Genomic DNA, 26,810 nt, shown 5'->3' on the forward strand with positions numbered 1-26,810 from the left:
GGTTTCCACTGGTTTCCACCAGTTCTGTGCTGATGGCACTGCTGGACATCTTTCGATGTCAAAGGGAAGCAAGCATGATGTGTCTTTCATCTGCCACATTAAGTTTCCTTGGCCGACCACTGCATCTACAGTCCTCAGGTGTTGCCTGTTTCTTCAAAAGAGCTTGAGCAGCACATCTTGAAACCCCAGTCTGCTTTGAAGTTTTTGCCTGGGAGAGACCTTGCTGATGCAGTATAACTACCTTGTGTCTTGTTGCTGTGCTCAGTCTTGCCATGGTGGATGACCTGTAACATGAAACTATCTTCCACAACTTCACCTTAGTAGCAGGGTTTGGCTGTTCCTCACTCAGTTTTAAGCCTCCTACACAGCTGTTTCTGTTTCAGTTAATGACTGTGTTTCAACCTACCTATGAAATTGATGATCACCAGCACCTGCTTGGTATAACTGGTTAATCATACACCTGACTCTAATCCTACAAGATCCCTGACTTTGTGCAAGTGTACAAAGTGTGCAAGTGTAAGAATTGATGCTGTTTTGAAGGCAAAGGGTGGTCACACCAAATACTGATTTGATTTGGATTTCTCTTCTGTTTGCTCACTTTGCATTTTGTAAATTGATAAACATAAACAATTACAATATATATTTTTGAAAGCATTCTTACTTTACAGCATTTTTTCACACCTGCCTAAAACTTTTGCACAGTACTGTATATATATTATATACGATAACCTTTGTACAGGATACTTTGCTGTTTTAATATTCAGTAGACAACAACAAAATTGTTATAGGAGCACCCTGGATATTCTGGCTGCCTGCGTATTTTTTATGATTTATTGGAAATCACTAGAAAGTTTGGATAACAGCCTCTGTTTAGTTTGTGTTCTATACTGGAAGAGGTAATTCATCCAGAGAAATCAGAAATAACGCTAAGACAAAAGGGAATGTAACTTCATTGATTACAAGCCTCCACAAATAACTAAATTAAGAAGAGATATTTGCATAAATCCACTGACTAGATTCATCGAACATTTCCTATGAAATAGCAGACTTATATAACATTTTTATAAATTTAAATTGCATACTTTTTTGTGCATTAATAAAACAAACAAATATTTAAGACTGCATCTTGTCTATACATATGCATAAGAATCCCTGACTTAGACAATATAAATCATTAGGAAATGAAATATTATGATGCGCTTTCACTCAGTCCTGATTCTCAGAGATTAAAGTACAAGTAATCCTTGCATAATGGCCGTTCAAAGTTACGACGGTGCTAAAGTGACTTATGACAGGGGCCCAAAGTTACGACCATCACAGCACCCCCGCGGTCACGTGATTGCAATCCAGCTGCTTGGCAACCAGTTTGCACTTATTATGGTTGTAGTGTCCCAGGGTCACATGATTGCAGTTTGTGACTTTCCCAGCCGGCTTCTGGCAAGCAAAATCAATGGGAAACTGCATGGTTCACTTAACAGCCATGTGATTCACTTAACGACTGTGGTGATTTGCTTAACAGCCACCGCAAAAAGGTCATAAAATTGGGTCCGGTCACGTGATTCGCTTAATGACTGCATCGCTTAGCGACCTAAATTCCAGCACCAATTGTGGTCACTAAGCAAGGACTACCTGTAGCTAAATAAAGGGTCATGTGAGCCCCACAGGAATTTTCCACCTACATCTTTATGTGATCCACCAGATGGATGTAGTGGTTGCAGAAACACAGAACAAGTTTATTGATAACTACATTTTCTGAATTCAAGTAAATATTTTTCAGTTCAAGAATGAAATATGTCTTTAATCTTTATTCCAGAAAAAATGTATGTCCAAAAGTAATGCTCTTGGTAGAATTCTAAAGATAAGACAGATGTGGTATTTCTTATTAAAATAGGCATTCCTGCCAGTTTACTAAATCCCAGTTAAAACCTATACCTCTGCATGGAAGTGGAAAATGTTCTGTGCGTGGACCACTCTATAAAGCTTCTTCAGCTGGAACTTGTAGCAATAACACGATCTGGGTTTTGAGCTGGCCAGACTATAATCCACCTGTAATGGTTTAACCAAACTTCCGAGCCACATTGTGTCCTGTAAATATTTGCATACACTTTCTGTTTCCATACATCTCTATTCCTTTGCCAATTTGTTAAAATTTTAAGAATCTCTTTAAACTGATTTGTTGTATCTCCTAACAAACATTTATACCCAAGAAGGCCCAGACAGCAAGATACTCTAGAGGACTCATGTAACTTTATGTAGAACAGACTGTTTGTTTACTATTTTAGTTTGTTCTTAAAAAGAATGCTTCTGGAGTAGTCCCACAGCGTTCTCAGTGGGCCTCCCATTCCCTCTCTAAATTAATCTCTCAAATACTAAAGAAAATCTAGAAAAACATTACAGGATGATTTCTGGACTATATATGAGGAAAGTCTCATTAAACCTACCAGTGAAGCTGAAAGAAAACTTAGTGATTAGTTCCTCCCATATGTTAACATCTAATGACAATTGGGCAGGATAGAAAAAAAATGTTACAGCTGTTACATTTTTGATACCTAAACAACCTTGATATATAAGCCTACTCTTTTTCTGGGAGACAAATGTAAATTTGAGAATTCTTCCATAGATTACGGAAAACTATGGCCTTGCAAAAGATGCAAATGGACAATGAGAATTTAGTTCATGAGATAAAAAAGGTTTCTGTACAAATCTAAACCATTTACACAGTTACCTGTGGTTTATTCAGTTCAATGGTTATATCCTGAAGATTTACATCCAGATCTAGTTTTGGTGCTGAAAAGTCAACATCAGATCGTGGATTCATACGGAGTTTGGCTTTAGCTGAAATTGGACGGAATACTAAAAAGCAGAATTTTAGAGTAAGTTAATCAAAAATGTGGAGCTGCACCAAGAAAATGGTAAGTTTAATCCCACATAAAAGTACTCTTGTGCCAATCACTACCTTATAATGAAACCTATAGGTTTCTACTGTTTGTTTCTTCAGACCTATACATATATAGAGCTTTCAAGGTAATAAACAGCACTTTGCATTTTACCCAGAAGTAAATCAGCAGTCAGTGTAACATTTTAGCACGGACATAATACTGTCTCTGTGTTCCCTGAGAAACTAACTTACCACAATAGTCTGTATTAAGTGAAGTTTCTGGGCTGGATAAAAAGACAGCCCCAAGAAGAAACTATCTATGTTTACTCCACATGTAAGGTTGTTAGCAAATATTAAAAACTCACCAAAACTGTAGCCTTCTGGGATCCCATTAGTGCTTGCAACTCCATATTTTAAATTATTCTTTTTGGGAAAAAAATGAAATGAAAATTCATTCACAATACTAATTCAGAACGCAAAATGAAATATGATCCAGAGAGAATATTCCCAAGCAATACTCTAGACGGATCAACATTCAGTTAAAATAAAGAGATCCAAGACTGTACCTTGCACAATAATTCTATCTGCAGAATCGTGCAGAACAGGTTCCTGGTTCAAAAATGTGGGAATGTGTATTATAATAATACAGTGAAATGTAAATGGTAGGCCACATAGAATGGTAAATCATACTGGATGAAAGCCTAAATGAGAAGTAGAAAATAGGATACACTAATTTGATCTCTGATCCCTATTCAATAAAATAATGTCTGACTGAAAAAAACATCATGAGGAAAACAATGATTTTTCCCCCTTTTGGCCTTACTTAATAAAGCAGAATTAAAAAAAAGAAAAAAGCATTATGATCATATAGTATTACACTGTAATTGTCCAAACTGAAACTATGTCTGTAAGCAATTCCTTAATAAATCCCAAGTAACATCAGGTCTTCGATCCAAAAGGTCTAATTGTAGTCTTTGGTCAGAAAATATACACACTTGATCGTTGACATGGGCATAATATTAATGAGCATTTTATATACTGCTTGGGTTCTCTGCAATGGCACGTCCCAGGATATGACAAGATTCTAAAATATTTCTCTTCCTAAGGTTTTTGGTTGAGAGACTGAAAGTTTCCAAGAAAACTGAGGAAAACTACCATACATACTAATGAATAAACCGAGAATTTTAGGTACAAAAATACACCCCAAAAAATTGGGTTTGGCTTATCCACAGATGTGCTTATCTGCGAGTATATATGGTAATACTTTCTTTAAAGTACCTGTATATCCTGTATATACTCTCAGATAAACTGATCCATCCTCAAATTTTTAACCAAAATACCATGAAAAATGGATAATCTGTGGATTACCCATGGATAAGCCAACTGTGAAAATTAAAATTTGAAAATTTCAAGGGTTGGCTTATCTGTGGGTGGTATATTTTTCATGGTATTTTGGTTAAAGATGTGAGGGCTGGCTTATATGTGGATGGGCTTATTCGCAGGTACCGGTAGTCCTCAGGTTGTGATAGCAATTGGGAGCAGAGTTTCCGTCAGTAAGCTACGCAGTTATAAAGTACTATGTTGTAATGTTGCCATTGTAACCCCAGGACCAAGCAGGAAGATGTGGGAGTCCCAGGCAAGCAGGCTGGTGGGCAAGAGCTGGGGGTAACAGCTACAAGTGTGGGGGAGGTAGATCCCATGGGCAGGTGCTAGGGAGCGCAGGCAGGGAGGTGGGTCCCATGGGGGGGTGCCACAGGCATGGAGGGTGGGTGCCATGGGTGGGCAGCAGGGGTGGTGGTGGAGGGGGCAGTGAGTGTAAACACAGGCCAGACCAATTTTTGATCACATGACCACGGAACTGCTGGAGGGAACTTCAAGGACCAGTTTTAAGTCAATTTTTTCAGCCATGTTATAACTTTAAATGGTCACTGAACAAATGGACATAATCTGAAGACTACCTGTATATGGATTCCAAATCTAAGTTCCAAAGTTTTAATCATTTAAAGATTTTTTTCCCCTGTTTAAAATGTAATTTTTTCCATCTTTTTGCTCTTGCATTTTTCATTTAGAATCTCTAAGAAACATTATTTTACAATTTGGAGCAGGCTAGCCTTAGAAATTACTTGAAGTCCCTTTACTAAACTAGAGTTATAATCTAAGGTAAACACTTTGATTTTGACCAAGGTTGTTTTATTTCATTTGCTTATTCTCACAATTTAGCTTTATAATTTTAAACTGGTTTTATTTTATATTATTTAATTGTTTTATTTTAGGACCATTTATTTTAGGATCACTTTAGGACCATTTTACAATGAAACTGAGTTGTTAATCAATAAATGTGTACTTTGTTGCTAGACAGCTGTACAAATATTTCCCACACAAAACTCTGATTATTTATTTTCTTGATTTAATATCTATATTAATCTTCACCATAATACCTATTCCCAGGATCAGCTGAGAAGAGAGAAATAAGACATAGATTTACTGAGTTCATTAGTACCTTTTTTTTTTTTTTTTGGGTGTCTTTGAGTCAGTTTGTGACTGCCGGGACTAGTTAGGTACGATGCCAGCTGGGTGACCTTGGGCCAGTCACTCTCTCTCAGCCCTGGGAAGGAGGCAATTGCAAACAACTTCCAAAAAACCTTGCCAAGAAGACTGCCGGGACTAGTCTGGGACTGGTTTGCCATTGCCTCCTTCCCAAGGCTGAGAGAGAGTGACTGGCCCAAGGTCACCCAGCTGGCATCGTACTTAAGGCAGGACTAGAATTCACAGTCTCCTACTTTCTAGCCTAATGCCTTACCCACTACACCAAACTGGCTCTCTCAGTAGTACCTACTGACAAATTAACTAGCACAAGACTGTGGCCTTAATGCTATTCAAGTAATATATTTTAAACTACAAAATCTAAAAACTATACAATCGCATAAAAAATATATAAATGAACTGTAATCTATTCTGGGCAAACCATACTTCATATAATTTATTAGCTTTGTCTACTCACCAAACATTCTTTAAAGTCACCCTGATAAAACATTTCAGACTTCACATTCCAGTATGCAAAGAAGTTGTCCAATCGAACTAGCTGGAAAAAACAATTAAGTAGAATTTACTGAATACCATATTTAAGGTTATCATGATCCAATATCTTATATGTATGCATGTTTATGAAAATTATTACAAATGCTAAATATTGATATTAAATTAAACACATGTAAATGGAGCAACTGAAATTAAATAAAGAATAAAGTTCAGGATGCTACAGAAGGATTAAGTATGAGGCATATTTTTCTCACAATACTTCATCATATTGCATTTTTAGCTTTTATTAATATATTGAAATAGGATAATGCGTGAAAAATTATCTAACACATATTAGCTCTCAGTTATGAACTATGACCACCACAACAAAAAGGATGCCTCTCCCTCATATTTATTTTTAAATATATTTTTATTATAGATTATGGTGAGATTAACAAACAAAAACAAGAACAGTGGTAACACAATTAAAAATAATCAGAATTGTGATTTAAAAGATCTCAAAAAGAAAAAAGAAATAGTCCATAAAAGGTCTGATGCCTGGCAGGAAGGGCGGTTTTGTTTTTATCTCTGTTTTTATTGATTGCTGTGAGCTAGCTGCCTAGGATCATTACACAAGAAGGGTGGCCATATAGGTTCTGTGTGTGTGTGTGTGTGTGTGTGTGTGTGTATAAATAGTATTAATATGCAACAAGCTCAGTTCTTTAACACATGATTAAATTTAGACAATCTTATTTTTACATTTTAGCTCTGAACTGGTGGGTTCACACTGGAAGCAAAGGAAGAGTAAGCTGGCACAGTTCCCCCTTCTCTCCACGTTAAAGGCATAAAATGGATACACACAGTCTTGTGACTTCAACTGGTTATACACCAAGCTCAGACCATTTGTTATTTGCAAAGGAAAAGGAAGCTGACATTCTTCCATCACTTTTTTTAGCTATGAATTGATGCAAAAATGCATAGGTGTGCTTCTATTTCATGAAGCATATCACACTTGCAATATCTGCTTGATAATGAGGCAGAGCAAATTGAAACACTTCTGCTTTCCTATTTTAAGACTGGCCTAACGCCTCCACAATGGCATTCAAAGAATAATCAGACAAAAGGAACAGTATTCCTCAAAGGGGAAAGTAAAACAACAAACATACACACAGATTCATGGAATTATTCTCTGGCCATTTGTACAAAAGAGTAATATTGGCAAAAGTTTGAAGACATGTCGGAGAATGGCTATTAGTATGTCTTAGCAATACAACTGCAGGAAAAGAATATTCTATTCTGAATTACAAATGAAATTTGAATAAAACTATTATCTGATAAATAAACCATTTTATTTTATCTAAAAGGGGAGCAAAATTTCCAACACCCCAGCAAGATAATATCAAAATAACACTTAAAGTATATGTGCTTTAACATGGGAGGGCAGGCAACAAGTGCTTTAAATGAACTGTGGAAGAAAAATAATTACATTTCAGAAGATATGCAATTTTCCTTGGGATACTGTACACAGCATCCCATGATCAAGTACCAATGCCAATTTACCCTTGCTTCATACCAGGCAGTTTACCTGGCTCTTGCAGAATTGTTCCCTGCAATCAATCATCCTAGTGCAAAGAACCACAACAGTAGAAGAAAAATCTCATAAACTTGAAAATGAAAACCTTTAAGTTTCAATATCATACTCATTTAACACAGCAACCAAATTAATACTGTCTGTATATACTTGAAGGAAGTTACCCCATTTTTCAAATGCCACCTAAACTAACTGTACCTCTTAAAGGAGAAGTTCTCAAACTATGATTTGGGATCTCAGGGGGTGTCACTGTTTTTTTAAAAAACTGACCAGCCTTGCACAGGCAGAGTAGAATGTGGTCATAATTTGCTCTTTGCTTTGCCTATGTAAGTCCCAATGGATTACATAGGCAGCACAGCAAAGTCTGAGAACTCCTGAAATAAGATTAAAATACAATTTCTGAAAGTAAGTGGTATATTTATTTCTTGCTCAATCCTAACCCCAAAGCACATATTCACACATATTCACTTATTATTTTAATTGATCATGATGTTGAAAAATTTCCCCTATGGTCATTTTGGGACAATAATTAAATCATTATAGACATTAACCACTATAACAGGTGATACAAGGAATGAGTTATTAGTAGGCACAAACATTTAAGAATGTAATCTTTGCACTTGTATATGTTTCTATCTTAAAACATCTAGGCAGCTCATTAGGAACAGTACTGCTGGACAACTAGCAAGATAACTCAATGTATGGGTGGATGAACTACCCAGCATACATCCAACGCACATTGGGATAACTCAGGGAAATATGGAGGTACAGCATTCAACAGTACATATGTGTTGGAAGGCAAAACATATTGCTATATTGTTTTTGCCAGTATAACAACATATCAAAAACTGTGGCAAATAAAATGGTTTATCTCGGTGATCAATTATCATAAATTTTATGAAAATTTAACATAAAACCTAATGGATGAGCATAACGTACAGCTTCTGCAAATATAAAATCAGTTCACTACCATGAATGAAAACAAAGATGATCTAATACACTTTCATTATAAAGTCCTCATAATTAACACAGGTATAGTAGAACAAAAAGTAAAGTGATTAACAATATGTTGTTTTACTATTTTAATCTTATTGGAAGAAGAGAATGCAAGCCATTCAAAATTCCTTTGGATTGGAACAGCATACAAACACCAAGGAGGCAAGGGAGCTGACATAATGAAAAAAACATTTTGTCTCAAGTACAGAATGAACTGTCGCCTTCTGGAATGTCTGCTGAACTATTTCTGGTCAACCTCAGTTTAAATAAAAGAAACCCCAGAGAGACCCCAGACTAACTTTACAGTATGAATATGGCAAAGTTGGCCCATGCTGCCCCACTGTCTTCCCAGAGCCTTCTCTTTCTACTGCCCTCAGCTGCTACCACTGTTGATATACTGGCCTGTGTGCCTGTTCTTCACTGTGATAGTTTTGACAATAAGGAAAAGGCTCTTAGCACACCCTCCCTTGGCCTTCCCACTGCCTTCCCTTCCTTCCATCTTTGCCTTCCCTCAGCCACTATTTATGAGACTGAAGAAAGTTCTTCTTGCTTGTGTGGCAGTTGAAAAAAGTTGTAAAAACATATACAGACAGTCCTCTACTTACAAACAGGTTACACTTTTAAGTCCATTTTGTTTCTAAATCCAACCAAGTAAAAAAACATGTAGTCACTATACAAAGGAAGAACACCGCAAATTAAACACTATGAGATCAGCAAACAGACAGGATGGGGCAGCATCCAAAAGGGCATATCCTCAGTCCCTAATGTGCAATGGTGCTGCCAAGAGTACGTATGTGGTGTGGCATAAACTAACACCTTGCCGCCTTTTCCTGCCTTCCGGGACCTTCTAGGTTGGAGTTGTGGACAAGTTCGTTCGTACTGGCGAAAGTTTGTAACTAGACGATTGTCTTAGTCAATTCTTTAGATGCATATCAGTATCTAAAGAAGTGACAACAGACAGTCCTCTACTTATGAACCTATTTTACCTCTTCAATTCAAAACCAGCTGAAACATGAACAATCTTTGGGTCAGTTAGAAAATGGGGTTGCTATTCTTTATGTGCCATTCCTATAAGGTTTTGTGAAAATCTTAGTAAAGAACTCACTATATTTTCATGCACTAATGGTCTGTGAATCAATAACTGGTTATCACCCCTTACTAAGCCGTGTAAGCCATGTAATAACTTCAACTTATTGATCAACTTTACGACCTTGAGTTCCTGAATGAAAAGCAGGATATAAATCTAACAAGCAAACAAATTTTTAGTCCCTTCACTGTGACAAAATTACAATACGCACATCAAAAAACTTTAAAACTTGCCATATAACAATTCAGTGTAGTTGTGATTTAGCTCTGCTCAAAATCAATTAATATGTAAAGCAAACAGCAAAAGAATGAAGCCCCCCTTTGTTTTCCATTAATAATACAAATTCAGAAGGAGTCTCATAGCACATTCTACCCAACTGGATTTCCACCTAGGACTTTACCTTATAGAACAATTTAGTGGTTGCATCTTGTATACATGGATTCCAATTTTGATCTGAAGTCTGGAATAGAAATTGAAAGTTATTCTGAAATTAGCATTACTGATTTATCTCATGAAATAAAACAACATTAAGAAAGATTTTTCCCATTTGTCATCAGGGACACCTGACTGGATTAGTGTAGTCTGGAAGGCTCCCAGTCATTAAAAAAAATATACATACCATATTTAGAAATAAAGTCTGAATAGAAAGAAACTCAGTCAGTTCCCAAGTATAAGAATCATCTTTCTATGGAGACCACCTAAATTTCAGATCTATACTTCTTTATAAATAGTGCAATTTTATTCAATATTCAAAATTTATTCAATTTTAATCATAAAACCAGTTTTGTTTTAATTAAACTTATATCTGTTTCCATTTTCAAAATTGTCATTTATGCCTGAATTATTAAGATTAGGTGAGCTACCAACATATTAGACATTCAAAAATAGGAACAAGAGTTTATTTAGGTGAGCACTGAACATATTTTTAATTAAAAACGGGAGTAGTGATAATACCTGTAAACTAAGATTTTCAAGTGAGATACCAAATGACAGTGGAATATCTTTATTTGTGATCTGCAAAACAAAACAAATATTTTTCAATATAAACAGTCCTACAACTTGCAGGATGTAATTTTAAAATCTGCGGCAGCATATCTGCCTTATAATAAAAGAAAAGAGACATTTCTTGACAATTTCTGTACATTTACGAATTTTATAAAACAGGATGACACAAATTGCTATGACTAACTTTTGCTTCAGATTAGCTGAACCTCATATCTTCTTACTTTTGTTCCTTTATTTTGGACATACTTAGGAAATTAGTTTTAAAAATTCTAAAAGCCAAAATCAGTAATCCTCATTATCTAATTCAGAAGAGAACTACAGATACATTGATTCTTCATGAATGGAAAGAATGCTGCAATATGTAGCAGCAAAGCTCAGGACGGAAACATTTTAGCCCTTGTCAGAAGACAATGTGCTATCAGGTCATTGAATTATCAGCATCCAAACAAGGTAGGATCAATTTAGCATTAACCAAAATTAGATATATGGTTCATTGTAATATTCCCAACATAGTGTCCTTAGTGTTTTACTCTATACATACTCCTTTATGTGTATGTATTCTAGATTAGTGTTCTGCAGCATACAGAACAAATCTAAATCTGAACTATATTTCTACAATCACTATGGGCATCAGGCTGTGAAAGGCTGCTTTTAGTTTTAAATCTCAGGGCAGGAATTTGCCTTATTTTTACATATAGTCATTAGTTCTTTAATCCACTAAAACAAGAGAAAGAAGTGAGGGTTCCAATGTTATCTGTTCAAAAGGCTCCACAGCATTAAGTCAGTGCCTAAAGAAATAATATAACATGCAAGTTTGTCAATCGCACCATCTGTTGAAGCCTTCCAAATTATAATAATGCAACAGGCAAACACACAAAGACCTCACAGTTTCAACCACTCAATCACTTTCCTTATGAGTGAACTGAACTAAGATTATCCATCTATACAACCATCTTAAATATTTATTTAAATTTATACGATTTATCTGAAGATTCTATACACATATACTTACATCATCCTCATATCGTATATGGATGTTAGAAATTTTCAACTGAAGGTTTCTTATAACTTGAGTAATTAGCTTTTCTATGAAAGTATCTTGCTTTTCTTGTGGTTTATCTAAATCAAGTGAATATTTAATATTATTAAGCAATAGAGACTACACAGCACAGAAATAACATACAGGAATACATAACAGGTAATTCCATATATTATTTATATATACACATAGACACACAAATGCACCAGAAACAGTGTAGGTAGAAGTCAAATATGAATTCCTATAAAGGGTAGATGCAATCACCTCTTTTTTCAACAACAGATGTATGTCTTGCTAAACATGGAAGAGTGAGAGAAGCAAAGGCCAAAAGCAAAGACAGGATACTTAGGAACTCAAAATGGTAACTGTCTGAGATGACACAAGCAGCCATACTAACTGTGACCCAAGTGTGATGGAAGTGGGCCAGTCAAACTCTAAATAGGGTGGGGAGGGTACAAAGAAATGGAAGCTCAAGACAAAGGTATCACTGGAATCCTTACAATAAACAGTGGTGCTTCAGCTGAATGAAGTGAGTTGAGATCCTCTATATGACATTTGTTACTGACACCTAATAGGGATAATGTTTGCTGCTGATGCAAGCAATTACAGGACTACAGTTGGAACCAAACTGGAGGAGACCATCTCTGCTGCAGATGTGAGTGGTCAACAGTATTCAGAACCTCAGTCTGCATTGATTCAGCTTCGCAGCATTAGAAAATCGTAACAAACCGTCAATGCAAAACTAGGAATATACTAACTAAATTGGCAGGCTTCATGCTATGATTATTTATTATTCTACAGGCACTTAATAATTCATTAAGTGGGAAAATGTTCTACTGAATCCATACTGAATCATACCTTTTAAGTGACTTATCAAAAGGGCAGCCAAACCTTAACACTTAATTTAAGCAACAGCATGTATCCTATGGTAAAATACTTACATTTAAGCAAATGCTAAACATATAAATCATAGGTAAGTAATAAATAACCACAAATATAAGTGGTGGTTGCACAATTCTTGGGAAAGTACTTTGATCTATTTTAAATAGAGTGTAAAACAGACTTGAATACACAATTGCTTTGTTCACTTGACAACCTATCTTGGAAAAAAGTCAAGATTCAACCACTTTTGATACTGTTGGATCTTTCTGGGTTTGGCACTAGAGGCAAAATCAGTATGAAATAAAAGAAAATACAATGTATTCTGCATTTCAGAAGAAAGCAGCCTCAACTAGAATATTCTGTTAAAAATTTTAAATGGATTGTATTCTGACCGAACAAAATTCTAATTTGAGTAATTCTGCCATAGAGAACACTGGGAGCTTGAAAGAAGCCCATTTGTTCTTAATCCCAGAAAATAGAGGGAATGGTAGTCAATACTGTGTGTAACCAACTAGTCAATTTAGAGTGAAACTGAATAAAAGCATGAGTTAAACACTTTGTAAACATTTTAAAATACTTACAGCAAAAATTGAAATCAATAGTTAAGCATGCTTTTTGCAGCCTCCTTAACACCTACAGTACTGACTACAGCAAAAAAGCAGTATCAAGTGGATTCATATCAATACCACCAATGAACAGCAGCAAATATTCAATTTCCTTGTTAGCTTGAGGCTTCTTCCTAACGTCTATGTCCAGTGCATATTTTTGCATCTGGCAAACTGCCTGAGAAGCTCAACAAACAGACAGTTATTGTATTTAGCAAACCAAATGCTCAAAAACATATATATATACTGCATATGCACAGTGTGCATTTTGGCATTTGAAAACTTGCTAAAAAATAAAGCCCAGGGACAACCACATTATATTAGTATTCCTGGATTGTAATTTCCTCATAGCAGAGAATTTAAAAATAATAGTAAACATTTCTGGTGGTAAGAATCTACATTAAACTCTCTCTTCCTGCCCTCATGTTCAAATGAGCTCCGGCTTTACCTGCTGCTCTATTAGTAAGAGACTGTCCGCTGCTATGACTTAGAACAGTGGTTCTCAAAGTGTGGTCTGGGGACCCCTAGAAGTCCCCAGGACCCTTTCAGGGAGTCCATGAAATCAAATAAACATTTTAACATTTCTCAGTTTTAATTTTTAATACAATGCATATCAGTACATATAATTCACATAAACCAAAGCTCTTTGGGGTCTTCTGTCATTTTTAAGAATGTAAAGAGGTCCTGAGACCAAAATGTTTGAGAACCACTGTCTTAGAAGAATAAAAATACAACTACATGCCAATCATGGAATTCAAAATCCTAGAAACAACTTGGAATGAGATGTCCCAGTTTATCTGAAACTCAGGACACTCAAAATGGCTATTCTGAGTTTGCATTTCCAGCCTGGTTGGTTTCACTCAAAACATTTCCCTAAGGAACCAAAAGGTAGTACAAGGACATTATTCTTGATCCCACAGCATGCATGTGTTTGTATGTGGTTTGTGCATGTGCACACATGTGATTGAAGGGGAACATACACACATACACTCAGATGTCCATGTTATTGTATTACCAACAGAGAAAAAACGGTTTCTCCCTCCTAACCTAAAATAATCTAATTCGGAGTTCTTGATCTAGTTTTATCACTGGAGGATTCAGTAGCCATAGTGACACAGAAGACCCTGTAACAGTTTAGACCAGGGGTTTCTAAACTTTTTGCCATCACATCTCCCTTTAGTGTAATCTTAATGTACATGCTTCTCCTAAAAATTCAAACAACAAAATGAACAACTAAAACAATACAATGAAACTTTGGGGAAGGTGGATTTATTCTAACAATGTAACTAAAAGGTTCTTCACATTTCCCCTGGACTCCATCTGCACCTCCCCAAGGGAGGTACGCCTCACAGTTTGGGAAACCCTAGTTTAGACTGATACACCACGTACAGTTTCTCATGGACACTGACAGCCTAAAAGCAATTAAACGTTTTTACTATACGCAGTACTGATTGCTATAATACACTGTAGGAGATGCTGCCTTTGATAACTATTCAGAAACTTCTAAAATGCAGATTGGTCAGAGGAGACATATATTAATACTGAAAGATTCTGGTTTATTTTCCAGCACAATTCCAAGACTAGTATTTACTTGTATGTACTTTTAAATCCTTACACAGCTTAGAAACTAGTTTCCTAGAGAAGCTCCTGTTTTCATTTTAGCCTGTTCATGTACAGAATTCATGTGCAGAGGATCTTCTCCCGTACTGTCACTACACTCATTTGAGAATTGAGAGGGAAGTGACCAAAGAGTTTTATCAGAAACTGACTTTTGTTTACAGAATTTCCTTCCCAATTTTTTTCTGCATCAGGCACAAACTTTATTTTGTCAAGCAAAAGCATTACATTTTTAAGGCTTTTGTGGTGTAAGCAGTGATGGGTTAATGTATTATTTTTAAATATAATTGTGTTTTAGTTCCTAATAGAATTTTAGTTTGCTTTTGAAAATTGCTCTAGAAATTATACTAAGAGGACATTTTAGAATATTTAAAAATAAAAGTAACATTAAAATAACAAACTATTATTTAAAGTTGTTCAGGTCTACTAATTAGCTTTGTTAAATTAATTATCTATAATCTAATAAAGATAATTTAATCCCTAGAAACATCTCAAAGTAAATCATTCATTTATCTGTTGAACTACCATAACAATATATCTAGCAAAAATAGACATGTTAGTCCAGATTCTTTGTTATTTGTTCTAAATTTATTATATTGTTTTTTCCTTACCCTAGTTCCTTTTGTGTTTTATATGCTTATCTGAATCTCCAATCTAAACATGCTACGTAGTAAGGTAAAGGTAAAAATCCCCTTGAGTTATGCTTGATTCTTAGTCCAGCCACATAATGTTCTTGGCAGCTTCATGGAAGTGATTGTCTTCTTCTAGAATTTGTTTTTCCACAGCTATCAGCTCTGGAATTCTGAAGTGATAACCTTCTATGTACCAACAATATCCAACCCTTCTTAGATATTTGCTTAGGGAATCCTTGGTTTTAAGGAATATACTTGAGTAGATAAATTTAGGAATGCACTATAAGTTTACTGTTTTTAAGAGGCTCGTCTACTTCTATTTCCACAAATCTTCCTTTGTGGGGTAATGATCCCTAAGTATATGTTTCGATCCCAGACTGGCCAAGTGAGGTTGTTGAAACCCTGACCCAGTGTTTATTCTGTTTCACTCTTACCAAGACCAAGTGGCTGTGGCTGTTGGGAGTCCTTAGGTCTGGGGATTTTCCAGCTTTACTCTTCTCTATTCAGGAACAGTGTGTAACCAGTGGGTTCTCTTGGATTCACAGCTCCTGCTCAGAAGAGCAGGTGGCAGCAGTGGCTAGGAAGGCCTTTGCATAGCCCAATCTGGTGTACCAGGTGCACCCTCTCCTGGATTGGGGAGCCCTCCAGTCACTCACACCTTTCTCACCTCACACTCAACTACTGCAATACACTCTACATAGGACTGCCCTTGAAGACCACTTGGAAGCTTCAACTAATCCCAAATGCAGTGGCACAAGCAATGATGGGCTTGCTCGGCATTCCCTTGTGACACCTCTGCTGCATGAGCTGCACTGATAGCCAGTGTGCTTACAGGTGTGATTCAAGGTGATGGTTATCACCTATAAAGCCCTACATGGCATAGGGCCCAGTTATTTGAGCAACCGCCTATCTCCATAGTTTCTGCCCAGCCAGCACTATCTGACACAGTGGGCATGCTCCAAGTCCCCTCGATTAAAAAATGTCGTCTTACAGGACTCAGAAATTGTGCCTTCTCTGTAGTGGTGCCTGCCCTCTGGAATGAAGTGCCCCTGAGATATGGATGGCTCCTACCCTGATGGCATTCCAGAAGGCTGTGAAAAACTGGCTGTTTTCCCAGATCATGGGGTATGGCAAATGGACGCACACACAAACACACGTCTTATAATTACTTCGTCATTCTTTTTGGATTAATTTTATTGCATTCTTATTTATTTATTTTTGATGTTCTTTAGTTTGTGAGCCACCAAAGTCAGTTAGAATTAAAGCTGAATGAATGAATGAATGAATGAATGAATGAATGAATGAATGAATGAATGAATGAATGAAATGGCTATTGCCTCTTTCCTTACCTTTGTCAGCAATCTTTTGTTTTGCGTCTTCAATTCTTTGTAGTTCCTTTTGCTTTGCTTCCAGCTGTTGCTTTTCTTCTTTTTCAGCATCATATTTAATACCTGATAGAATGGATTACTTTAATAAATAATTAAACAAAACTGGGATTAAATAAACAAAGAATTTCAAATCACTTACAGAAGTTCAACATTTGACTGTACTTATTCTCTGATTGAGAAATATTTTGTATCTATTCTTTGTATGCATTCTAGCGATAAGCAACAAGTCATCCTATTCCTCTTTCAAGAATAAAACAATGCGCTAAAATGGTTTTTCCGTTGTATGATGGGTGTGTGCATAATGGTATGTGAGAATGACTTTGGGAGACAGGAGGAACAGCTGCAGACTCTACAACTGGCATGTAAAAGATTTCTCAGTTCACAGAAGAGGGTCTGTAGGAAGTGTTTCAGAAGGGACCCTCCCTAGTTTTCCGGAGAGTAAAATGAGAGGAGGGGAGAAATACTTTCAGTCTTACAAAATTCTGTTAATGTAACCTTACAATAGAGTTAGTGCTCATAGTTGTGCTTCTTGTCTGGAGTATTTCGAAGGGCTAACAGTGTGTGTGTGCATATGGGCACATAGGGCTGAATAGCCAAGAGTCATACAATATCTGCAGAATGTCCACAAGAGCTATTAGAGGCAAGCAGAAATTTTATGGTGTTGTGAAGACTGCAAGATATACCATCAAATGATAAGAGGTACATGACAAATTATCTTTAAAAAGCACACAAAACCTGAAAGGTTGAATTTAGGATGAACTATTTTGTCATTTGTTCATTGATCTGTAAACTGGATCATGCCTTCATTGTGTAATTATTTATACCTTCTTCTTCCAGTTCTTTTACTAATTATTGATTTACAAAGAAACCTGTTCTCTCTCTCTCTCTTTTTTTTTTTTTGGTGGCATAAATTAACTAGAAAACTTTGGCCAAGAATTTAGGATAATGCTCTTGAAAAAATTCCTGGCATTCTCAAAAAGTATTCTAAACTTGATGACCTATTCTGAATGAGAACACACCCTTTCTGAAAGAACAAGTATATCATTTGGGAGGTGTTTTTTTTCATTCAAAGATGTTGCTAGGGGCATAGGGGGCTTTAGCGGCAAGGAGAAGCTATGCTCAACTTCAGCTGATGTGACACATGTAATCTTTTCCTGATTGTAGCCTAGTTCCAGTGAACTATAGTGACTAATAATCTTATAGTGGGGCTTCAATGCACTCTATGAAAGACTGTCATTGAAGAAGATCCAGAAGCTACAGATGATGCAGAACATAGTTGTTAAATTCTTGAGTAAGGTAGCTAAATAAAATCATGGGAGCTCAATCCTTAGTGTTGTAGTGGTGGCCTGTGAGCTACTAGACCCAATTTAAGGTGCTGATAATAGTCTATCCAGCTCTAAACAGCTTGGGACCTATTTTCTTCTAGGGGAAGTATGAACAGATTCGAATGATTCAACATGTTTGTTCACCCAGGTACTGTCCAACTAGACAAGTGCAAGGTAATACTTCTCTCAACACTTATACAAATAAGTCAACAAGTAACAACAATACTAACTGCTTCTTACTTGCCAACCACAAATAACCTCAGACTTTGGACAAGAGAACACCAGTAACCAACTAATTTGGCTTTTTACAAAAAATACATTTAACTTGAAAAGGAGGTTGAAAATAGTTTTCTTTGACTCAGGGATATTAATTATGACAGAAATTTTAATATATAATACAGACTATTTATAGTTAGCAAACCATTGCATGATTTAAAATACAGGGACAAAAATTATACTAGCTAAACATTATTTTACATATTTATTAAAGTTCAGTTCCATTTTTTAATCAACTTACTGGCCGTAGGCACTATAAGCAGATAAACTTCATCTAAAACAGCTTCAACTGGCTGGGTATAAAGATTTTTCCATGGTATTTGCAAATTCAGCTGACCTAGAATCACAAAGAAACACCGATTTTTTAAAAAATAAACAATATTTTTAATCATAACTGTTTTTTAAATATTTAATACTATTAACTTGTTTTCTATTTCAATACATTTCCAAAAGATATATTAAGAAAAATATATTAGTGTCCTACTGAGATTTTAGCACAATCAAGACCAAAATACAAATAATAAAAATATGCCGTGTAAGGCTTCATATAATAAACACAGAAGTATACAGGCAATTAAACCATTGTTTTGGTACTGTTACCAGTGAAAGCCTCTTCCCAAAAAGTTATAGATGGGTCCTTCCCAATTTCCACTTTGAAATGCAAACTCAAGTATCATGTTTAATATTACATAAAGTTTAGCTGTAAATTATACTGACAATTCTACAAATCTGGGTCAAACTAGGTAGCCACTCCTCATCTTTTTTTTCTTCAAGTTATATTCCTCATAATTTAAAACAGCTAAGCATATCATGTTGAAAAAAACTGGTGCAAATCTTATCTGAAAGGAACACTCACTTTAGGGATGGGCAAAACATTCTATGCATTCATCACCTCATGCACAAAATGCATACTTATGAGTGGTTGTATATTTAGTCTAGTCTGGACATGGACCTAGAACATGGGCGTTCAATGCAGTAGTTTTTCCAAGATATTGAAAGTGAAGAAAAAGGGACTGTCATATGATAGAGCAGAGCAGGATAGCAGCTAAAGAGAGGTAAGGGAAAGGAAAATGCAGGAAGATTATTAGGAGGAGCAGACAGGTCTGCTGGTTGGGTTTGTGCAGTGATAGGTGCCTGCAAGTAAAGGAAGGGAAAATAAGCAATGGGAAGATGGGAGTAAAGTATGTCAGCCTTGCCTTGCTTTTCCCACAGGGCCCCCCTCAGCTAATTTGTCTCAGCTGAAATATAAAATATCCAATACTTTCCACCTTCTGATTCAGCTGGACCACGGTGTCTCCAGAACAGCCCAGCTGAACTTCCAAGCTACAATGTGTTTGTGGTGGTTTACCATTCTCCCACTACCATCAAAATATTTCCATTTCAAACCTAAATCCATAGAATCTGAACATAAATCTGAACTTCATTTTTTTCCAAAATGAAAAAGGAACAATACCACACTTTTGCACTATTTTACTCATGCTTGCAATTAATTATTGATTTAGAAAATAAAACAAGACCAATAAAGTTTTTTCATATATTATTATTAAGTTTGTATACCGTCTGACTCTCAATGACTCTGGGGGTTCACGTGTAACAACAATAAAAGGAATAAACAATACAGCAATAAACAAGAACAAAGGAATAAAAGACAGCAAACTGCTTAGGAGCAAAAAGCAAACCCTCACAACCTAAAATGGGGGCTTCAATCACACTTGCCAAATGCTTGGGCAAAGAGACAGGTTTCCAAAGCCATCTGAAACACCAGCAGAGTGGGGGCCAATCAGATCTCAAGGGAAACCTCATTCCAGAGGGCAGGCATTCTGACAGAGAAGGCATGCTTCCAGGGACCCAATAGATGGCATTGTTTAATTGAAGGAATCCAGAATGTACTAACCCTGCCAGATCCAATTGGCTGGGCAGATACTACTAGAAACAGGTGTCCCTCAAGTAACCAAGCCCAATGCCATGTAGGGCTTTACAGGTAATAACCAGCTCCTATATGACTACTATTTTATTGGAAGAAGGAAAAAATACAAAATGTATAGAATACAACCTCAATATTTGGATCTCAATTCAATAACAAGGTATTTATCAGATATATAAGAAAGACAGTTTAAATCAACCAAGAATACAAGAATGTATTCATATGTATTAGATGCCATTAATAAACTGCCAATTATAAACCAAAATTGTGAACCATAGTAGACAAGATATTTTTATTTAATAAAAACAACTATTCACTGAATATCTTAATTAAGGAACTATTACAGTATAATCCCCATTGAATGTAAACTGATAAATGATTAAGCATATAGGCTTTAATTTAATCTGTATAAATTTGCATGTAAATATCAAAAGTTCTCAAGAAGCCTTATCTTTTTATTGTTAGATAATAGCTGCATGTTGAACTAATGCAATTATAAGAAATAAAAACTATATTTTTAAAAATACACATTTCATTAGTTATTGTAAAAAGCTTAAGAATTCTACTTACCAATATGACCTGCTTTAACTTTAAAGGGGACATCAAATTGATACTGTAAAGATAAATGTTTTAGATTACACTTTAATGACGAAAATGTTTTTACTGTAACACTATAAGAGCCCAGAATGTGCACAAAAACTTCACTTATTAACTGCCAAGACAGTATATAAATACTATATATAAATATCATATGAACACGACAAATCCCATGTAGTTATGAAGGATTATGATCCTAAGGGCACTTTAGGATTAGGCTTTTACTGCACGAATTACTCTGCCTTTTTCAGATTTTTATGAAAGGTCCAGAAGACACTGCTCTTCACATGTAATCCACAATTACTTTGGCTTTGTATGTACTTTGGTAGTATGAAAAGCCCTCTTACTAGAAGCATTCTAACAGGCCACAGCACTGGACTCTACAGATGTTCTACCAAACAGAATGCATACACACAGATTAAGCAGGATTATATCTATAGTCTCTGCCCTACAACTATTTAGCATAAGTATTAAGATAGTGAAAACCATTCAGAGGTAGTCATATCTTGTGGCTTCCAGGGGAGGACTGAAGACGTCTCCATGAAAGCAGAGCCAACGACCGTGGCGAAGAACAAAGAACTGCTGAGTAGACTCTCTGGAACCTCTCCAGACAAGGAGAGGAGGGGAGATTGCCCACATGTGCTCAAGATGGCTGCTCCTTGCGAGGATACCACAGGACAGCGGTCTCCTGCAGGTGTGCTCGGAGATGATGGGAATAGCCATCTTGCAACCACGGTCAGCACTTTTTAAAGGACACTAAGTTCACTATACCTCACTTTCTAATCACTTCCAGAAATTGCTTATTAACTACTTTTAAGCTATTAGAGGTCTTCAGAACAACAAGTTTGAAAGTCTGCCTTCAATCCTGAATGAAAGAAAATCTTAATCATAAGCTTAAAAATTTAAAGAATCTGAAAGAAACAGTAAAAAGCTAAATAAGATTTTGATCTTAGAAAATTATAAACAGACTAAGGGTCCAGATAAATTTGGAGTATAGAAACTTTTCAATAAGATTTTGGAATTAATTATAAAGAATGAACAGCTTCTTATGGGAAATGGATCTGTTGTGGTTTTTGTAAGGCATAACGAAGATAAGTAATGTTATGATTTTAAAAACTGAACACTAGAGGGGACTAAAGATTCTAGGCAGAGGGGAAAAAAAACACAAGCCTACCTTTTGTGTTAATTACCTGGGACCTATAAAACGATGCAAAACATGGAGCCAGAAATTAGTAGTCACAATTTCAACGGTGTTAGTCATGATGTCTACCTCTATGGATAGACTATGTTCAAAAGATGTTATTCAAGAAATGACAGATGTGGAACAAATTTCATCTAGCAAAATAGAGATGGTACCAAAAATGGGTTTACAAATGACAAGCCAAAAGAATAACTTGGAAAGGGATATCTCACTGGATATACAAAAGAAACTGGCTGATATTTTAAAAAATCAAAAGGAAAGTACAAATGATAAACCAAGAAAATGACCTAGATAATTTTTTTCTTATTGGATTTACAAAAGAGGCTTGTTAAGGACCTGAAGAACTCTGTGCAATGGGATAAATAAGAAATGAAGAGAAATCAAATCCTATGACAATATTTGAATGAACTAATATTAAGCAGTCTTAAACATTAAGACTGTTAGAAGTAGAAGGAAGGAATACAAAATTGGTTTATTTGATCAAGGTTAAAACAAGATAGGCTATTACTTCTGACAACCCTTTATGGACTTTCTGCTGACACCAGGACAAAGTTTTATGGATTTGCCTATAGATAAAGGACCAGATATGGGATGAAGAGATAACTGTTCAAAATTTTAGAGAGGGTGACAAATCACTAAATTTGTTTATACTTGTGAAGATTGGAAGTAACTTCTTTACATATTTCTTTTCTCTTTATTATATTCTTACTTTTCTCTTCCTTGTCTTGTTTCTTTTTCTTTACACTTCTTTCTATTCTACTCTACTCTACTCTCTTTTTTAGTTTAGCTTGTATTAGGTTTTACTATTATAATCAAAATTATCCACAGCTTGCATACAGTTCTGTAAAAAAACTATTTGCCCCATTTTGCTTTTTTTGATTTTCATGTGGGTCTCAGTGATATATAAAGGATATCCTTTATATATCCTGGGTAAAAAAAAATTAACATGAAAATTTCATGCTTGCTTCATGTACCTATGTGAAAAAATAATGATCCCCTTAGATTCAGTAACTTGCTGTAGCACTGTGAGACTAGGCTGAAGCTGCCATAACTAAAAGATGAAGGCATGTAAGCAGAGGACAAAAGCAGGAATCTTGTCTAAAAAAGCCCTTCAGGGAAATAGATAAGAAGGAAACAAGTTGTTAAGGAAACAAAGAAAAAAATGTCACCTGAACCAGACAAAGGAAGTTGGGCCTAAGCTCATGGAAACTTCTCCCCAATCCCATCAACAGCTATCAGACTTGTAAATTAACAAGGCAAGAGCAGCTGCCAGATAAAGCAAGAACTTTTGGGGGTAAAAGGGGTCCTAAAGCCCGCCCACTCCTTGAGTCATCTTTGAGTTCCTTTGGAGGCTCCCATCCCTCTAGCTAGTGCCTGGCAGCCCAGTTGAGAAAGAGGTGGGTAAGTGTGGATCAGTATGTGTGCGCATGTATGGAAGAGCAAATGTATATTGTAACCAGTAAAGTTTTGCTGTTACTTTAAAATCACCGGGTCTCCGTGTATTCCAAAGAACCTGCTGTGCCTCAGTGTTCAGTTGAAAGTGATGTGTGCATATCCCTAATTACTTCCCTCCTGCTGCCTAGGGCTGTGTGTCTGTCTGCTCTAGCTGCACCTATCTGGAAAACCCAGGTAGAAAGCAAGGAGGGCTTACAAGATCCACTGCCTCAAAAGGCTGTGTGTGTGTGAGTGACCATAAGCCGAACCTGGGAGCCCTTGTAACACCACCTTTAACTAATAATTACAACCAAACACCTCCTATAACTAATGATCAGTCTCTCCTATCACCTATAGAAATGTTAGCTAATTGCTTTATGACATTACTGCATCAGCCCAGTAATATTTCAGGATCTTCGACTTACAGCAATTATTTGACTGGGAAAATATATTACTTTTTTAAGAAATAAACATATAATCCATGTTTATTTTGATTAATCAGGATGAAAAATGTGAAAGAAAATACTTTTACATAATGCAAAACAAATATAAGAAGAACGAAAGAGAGGAACACGAAGACCAAGAACATTGTGGTTGGACGCAGTTGATGAGATCAAGAAGAGAGGGATGAGACTTTTAAGGAACAAAAGGCAACATATAAAATGGTAGATGGTTGTAATAAAAGCAAGGATGGTTTGAAAGCACAGGAAGATATGGAGAGGTGAGTGATGATGTTATAAAATAGTTTTATCTATGCTTTTTTTCCTTTTTCTACTTCATGCCTTTATTTTTCTGGCTTATTTCTTCTTTTTATGTGCTCTGCATAAAGCTGCTTAACGCAAAAGGGAATAGTACGTATATGTAAAAAATTACAGTTTTCAAGAATATTATTAAGAGACTTAATTAAAAAGCTGTTTAGCTATAACAAATAAGAATTCACTATGAATGTTGAGTTACTTAACTTACATACTGTACCAAATGTGGTATAAGGCAACGCTGCCCTTTAATTTCTTTACCTTTTTAATTTTCCTTTTTTTATCTTTATTAGGAATAACAAGACCCAGAAAACTGTCTATGCTCCTATATGCAGACAACAGGAATTTTGCATGCAGCTTTAGGCATTCAGCTGCTTGCCAAAATTTTCTAGCAAAAATTCTGAAACAAATATTTTTAATAATCATTATAACACTCTTTGAAAATCCCTCTCCTTATATAAAAACAGGTCATGGTTTACTGTATATTAATTTATCATACAGTGAAACCTCATTTTAACAGGCAAATTGCAGGGAGGGGACTATCAGTTATTCCCCAAAGTCTGGTAAATGAAATATTATGTCATTGCTGCAACACAGGTATTATTTGCCTGATAATATATTTACATAAAGGATACGAATGATGTTGTTTGCATGATGTCATTACACAAATGACCTGAACTGACACAAAGAAGGTTATTTGCAGTGTTTGCATAAAGACACAAACTATATCATCTGTGAAAAGATGTCATTAAGCAAATGATGCAAATCATATAATTTATTTCAACGTATGTCATTTGTTTAATGACAGTTATGCAAATGACATTTATTTATTTGTTTCCTTGTTTATTTTATTTGTATGCTGCCTGATTCTCAATGACTCTGGGTGGCTCACAAGTAAAAACATTAAAAAAATACAGTAAGGAATAAACATTAGGAATAAAAGATAGCAAGATGACAGAAACCAGACTGGAACAGAAAAAAGAAACATACACACAATCCAAGGGAGCTTCATTCACCCTCACTAAAAGTCTGGGAGAAAAGCCAGGTCTTCAAACCACTTTGAAACACCAGTAGGGCAGGGGCCATCTGGATCTCTAATCGCAACATAGTTTAGCCTGCTACATACAAAGTACATTGCACTGATATCCATTCCCTTATTCCAAGAAATTCCCAGAATGATTAATAATAACATGATGAGAAAGAATATTAATATTTTCAGGAAGGTTTAAGTTAGCATCATATTTTGTTTCTGTTTTACTTAATTTCTGTCCCCATTTTCCAACAAACATCTAACAAAGTTATGTCTTATATTTTATGTATTATTTTTATCATCTAATTTTATTCTGTGATGAATGTACTGATTTAAATAAGTATAAACATATTACTTATGGTATATTTCATTAAGATGCTAAAGCAGAAACTTGATTTTTTTTTAAAAAAGATACTAAGCTCAACAAATGCTGAGTTGTACTAATTATTGGTAAATTATACATATTTCTTACTCTGTTCATTTTAAGTCAAATTATTTCAATGGAATTTTTGCTTGCTTTGTACTTACCAGTGCATTTTCTTTTATTACAAGATTTTTAAGTGCTACTGCTCCTGTTAAAAAAAATGTTTAAAAATCATAATCAGATAACAACAAACTTGATTTACAATGTTTTTAATAGTCAGAAATACATCGCTTATTAGAATTCTAACCATTTTTAATGAACACTTAGCACAGTAAAAAATGCAGTATTTCAGGCTAAGATTGCCAATTTATTTTGTCTTATCTGTGAATCTGCACACACCCCTTTGGTATTCCTCATGGTCAGAATTTCCTGACCTTCAAAAAAAAGCCAGCCTCAGAAGCTAGTCAAAAGGCAGAAAGGGGAAAGAATATCAAATCTCCCTCCCTCAAAGATTATAGCACAGCCTCTGATTTGGGGATGGAACATTCATCAAATCCAAAGATTCCTGGGAGGCTACCCAAAATTATTTAGATAAAACACTGAACTTCTTTTTAAAGTTAAATATGTTTGTCCCAAACAATACCTGAACTAATGTCAGTATTACTGAACTGTTGGTTTATGCCTTATTTCCATTGTTTTCCTAAATGCATTTTATTTTAAATAATTCCAAATCTGTATTATTATAAATCTTTAAAGACCCATCCAGGAACAGTCCCTAAAATATAATACATAAGATGGATAAGCAACAGAATGGAAAATCACACAAATTAAGCAAGAAAAATCTCCACAAATTTCTCATTGATTTGGAAACTGCAATTCTGGAAAACATACCAGCTAAGAATTCTGAATAAAGTATCACAGCCACATAACATTCTTCTACACTTCTCTGCCAATGTGAGGTTGAAGAACCCAGACATCACAGATAACCTTTGCCTTGAAAAGGGACCATAACTGAGATAGAAGGTGATCAGCAGGGGAAAGAAGCAGGCAGGCTAGTAACATCAATAGGGTCTACTATATCACCAACAATCTCAGTAAAACCAATCATAATTTCCTGAACAAAGTCCAGTACTTAATGTAGATACTTTGCAATCAGCTGCAAAGGC

The 26,810-nt window shown here is 35.6% G+C and overlaps 1 protein-coding gene across 4 annotated transcripts in view; it reads right to left on the minus strand.

The window, feature by feature from the left end:
* The window catches only part of VPS13A (vacuolar protein sorting 13 homolog A), a 160,455-nt gene that overhangs the window by 126,519 nt on the left and 7,126 nt on the right, over positions 1-26,810 (minus strand). For all 4 annotated transcript variants that reach the window (XR_015793885.1, XM_088130428.1, XM_088130429.1 and 1 more), the window contains exons 2-11: positions 25,809-25,852; positions 20,834-20,876; positions 18,581-18,676; positions 16,700-16,801; positions 11,588-11,694; positions 10,525-10,584; positions 9,971-10,030; positions 5,880-5,960; positions 3,244-3,301; positions 2,726-2,853 (exon numbers count right to left, since the gene is read on the minus strand). Coding sequence is in view for 3 of the 4 variants with exons in the window: in XM_088130428.1 (XP_087986554.1) it covers positions 2,726-2,853; positions 3,244-3,301; positions 5,880-5,960; positions 9,971-10,030; positions 10,525-10,584; positions 11,588-11,694; positions 16,700-16,801; positions 18,581-18,676; positions 20,834-20,876; positions 25,809-25,852 (779 nt within the window). In the remaining variant the exon portion in view is untranslated. The remainder of the gene's footprint in view (positions 1-2,725; positions 2,854-3,243; positions 3,302-5,879; positions 5,961-9,970; positions 10,031-10,524; positions 10,585-11,587; positions 11,695-16,699; positions 16,802-18,580; positions 18,677-20,833; positions 20,877-25,808; positions 25,853-26,810) is intronic.

Source organism: Python bivittatus, unplaced genomic scaffold (genome assembly GCF_059951505.1).
Source record: "Python bivittatus isolate LINGU-HERP-01145 unplaced genomic scaffold, Pbiv_v1 ctg000850_np1212, whole genome shotgun sequence".
Lineage (NCBI taxonomy): Eukaryota > Metazoa > Chordata > Lepidosauria > Squamata > Pythonidae > Python > Python bivittatus.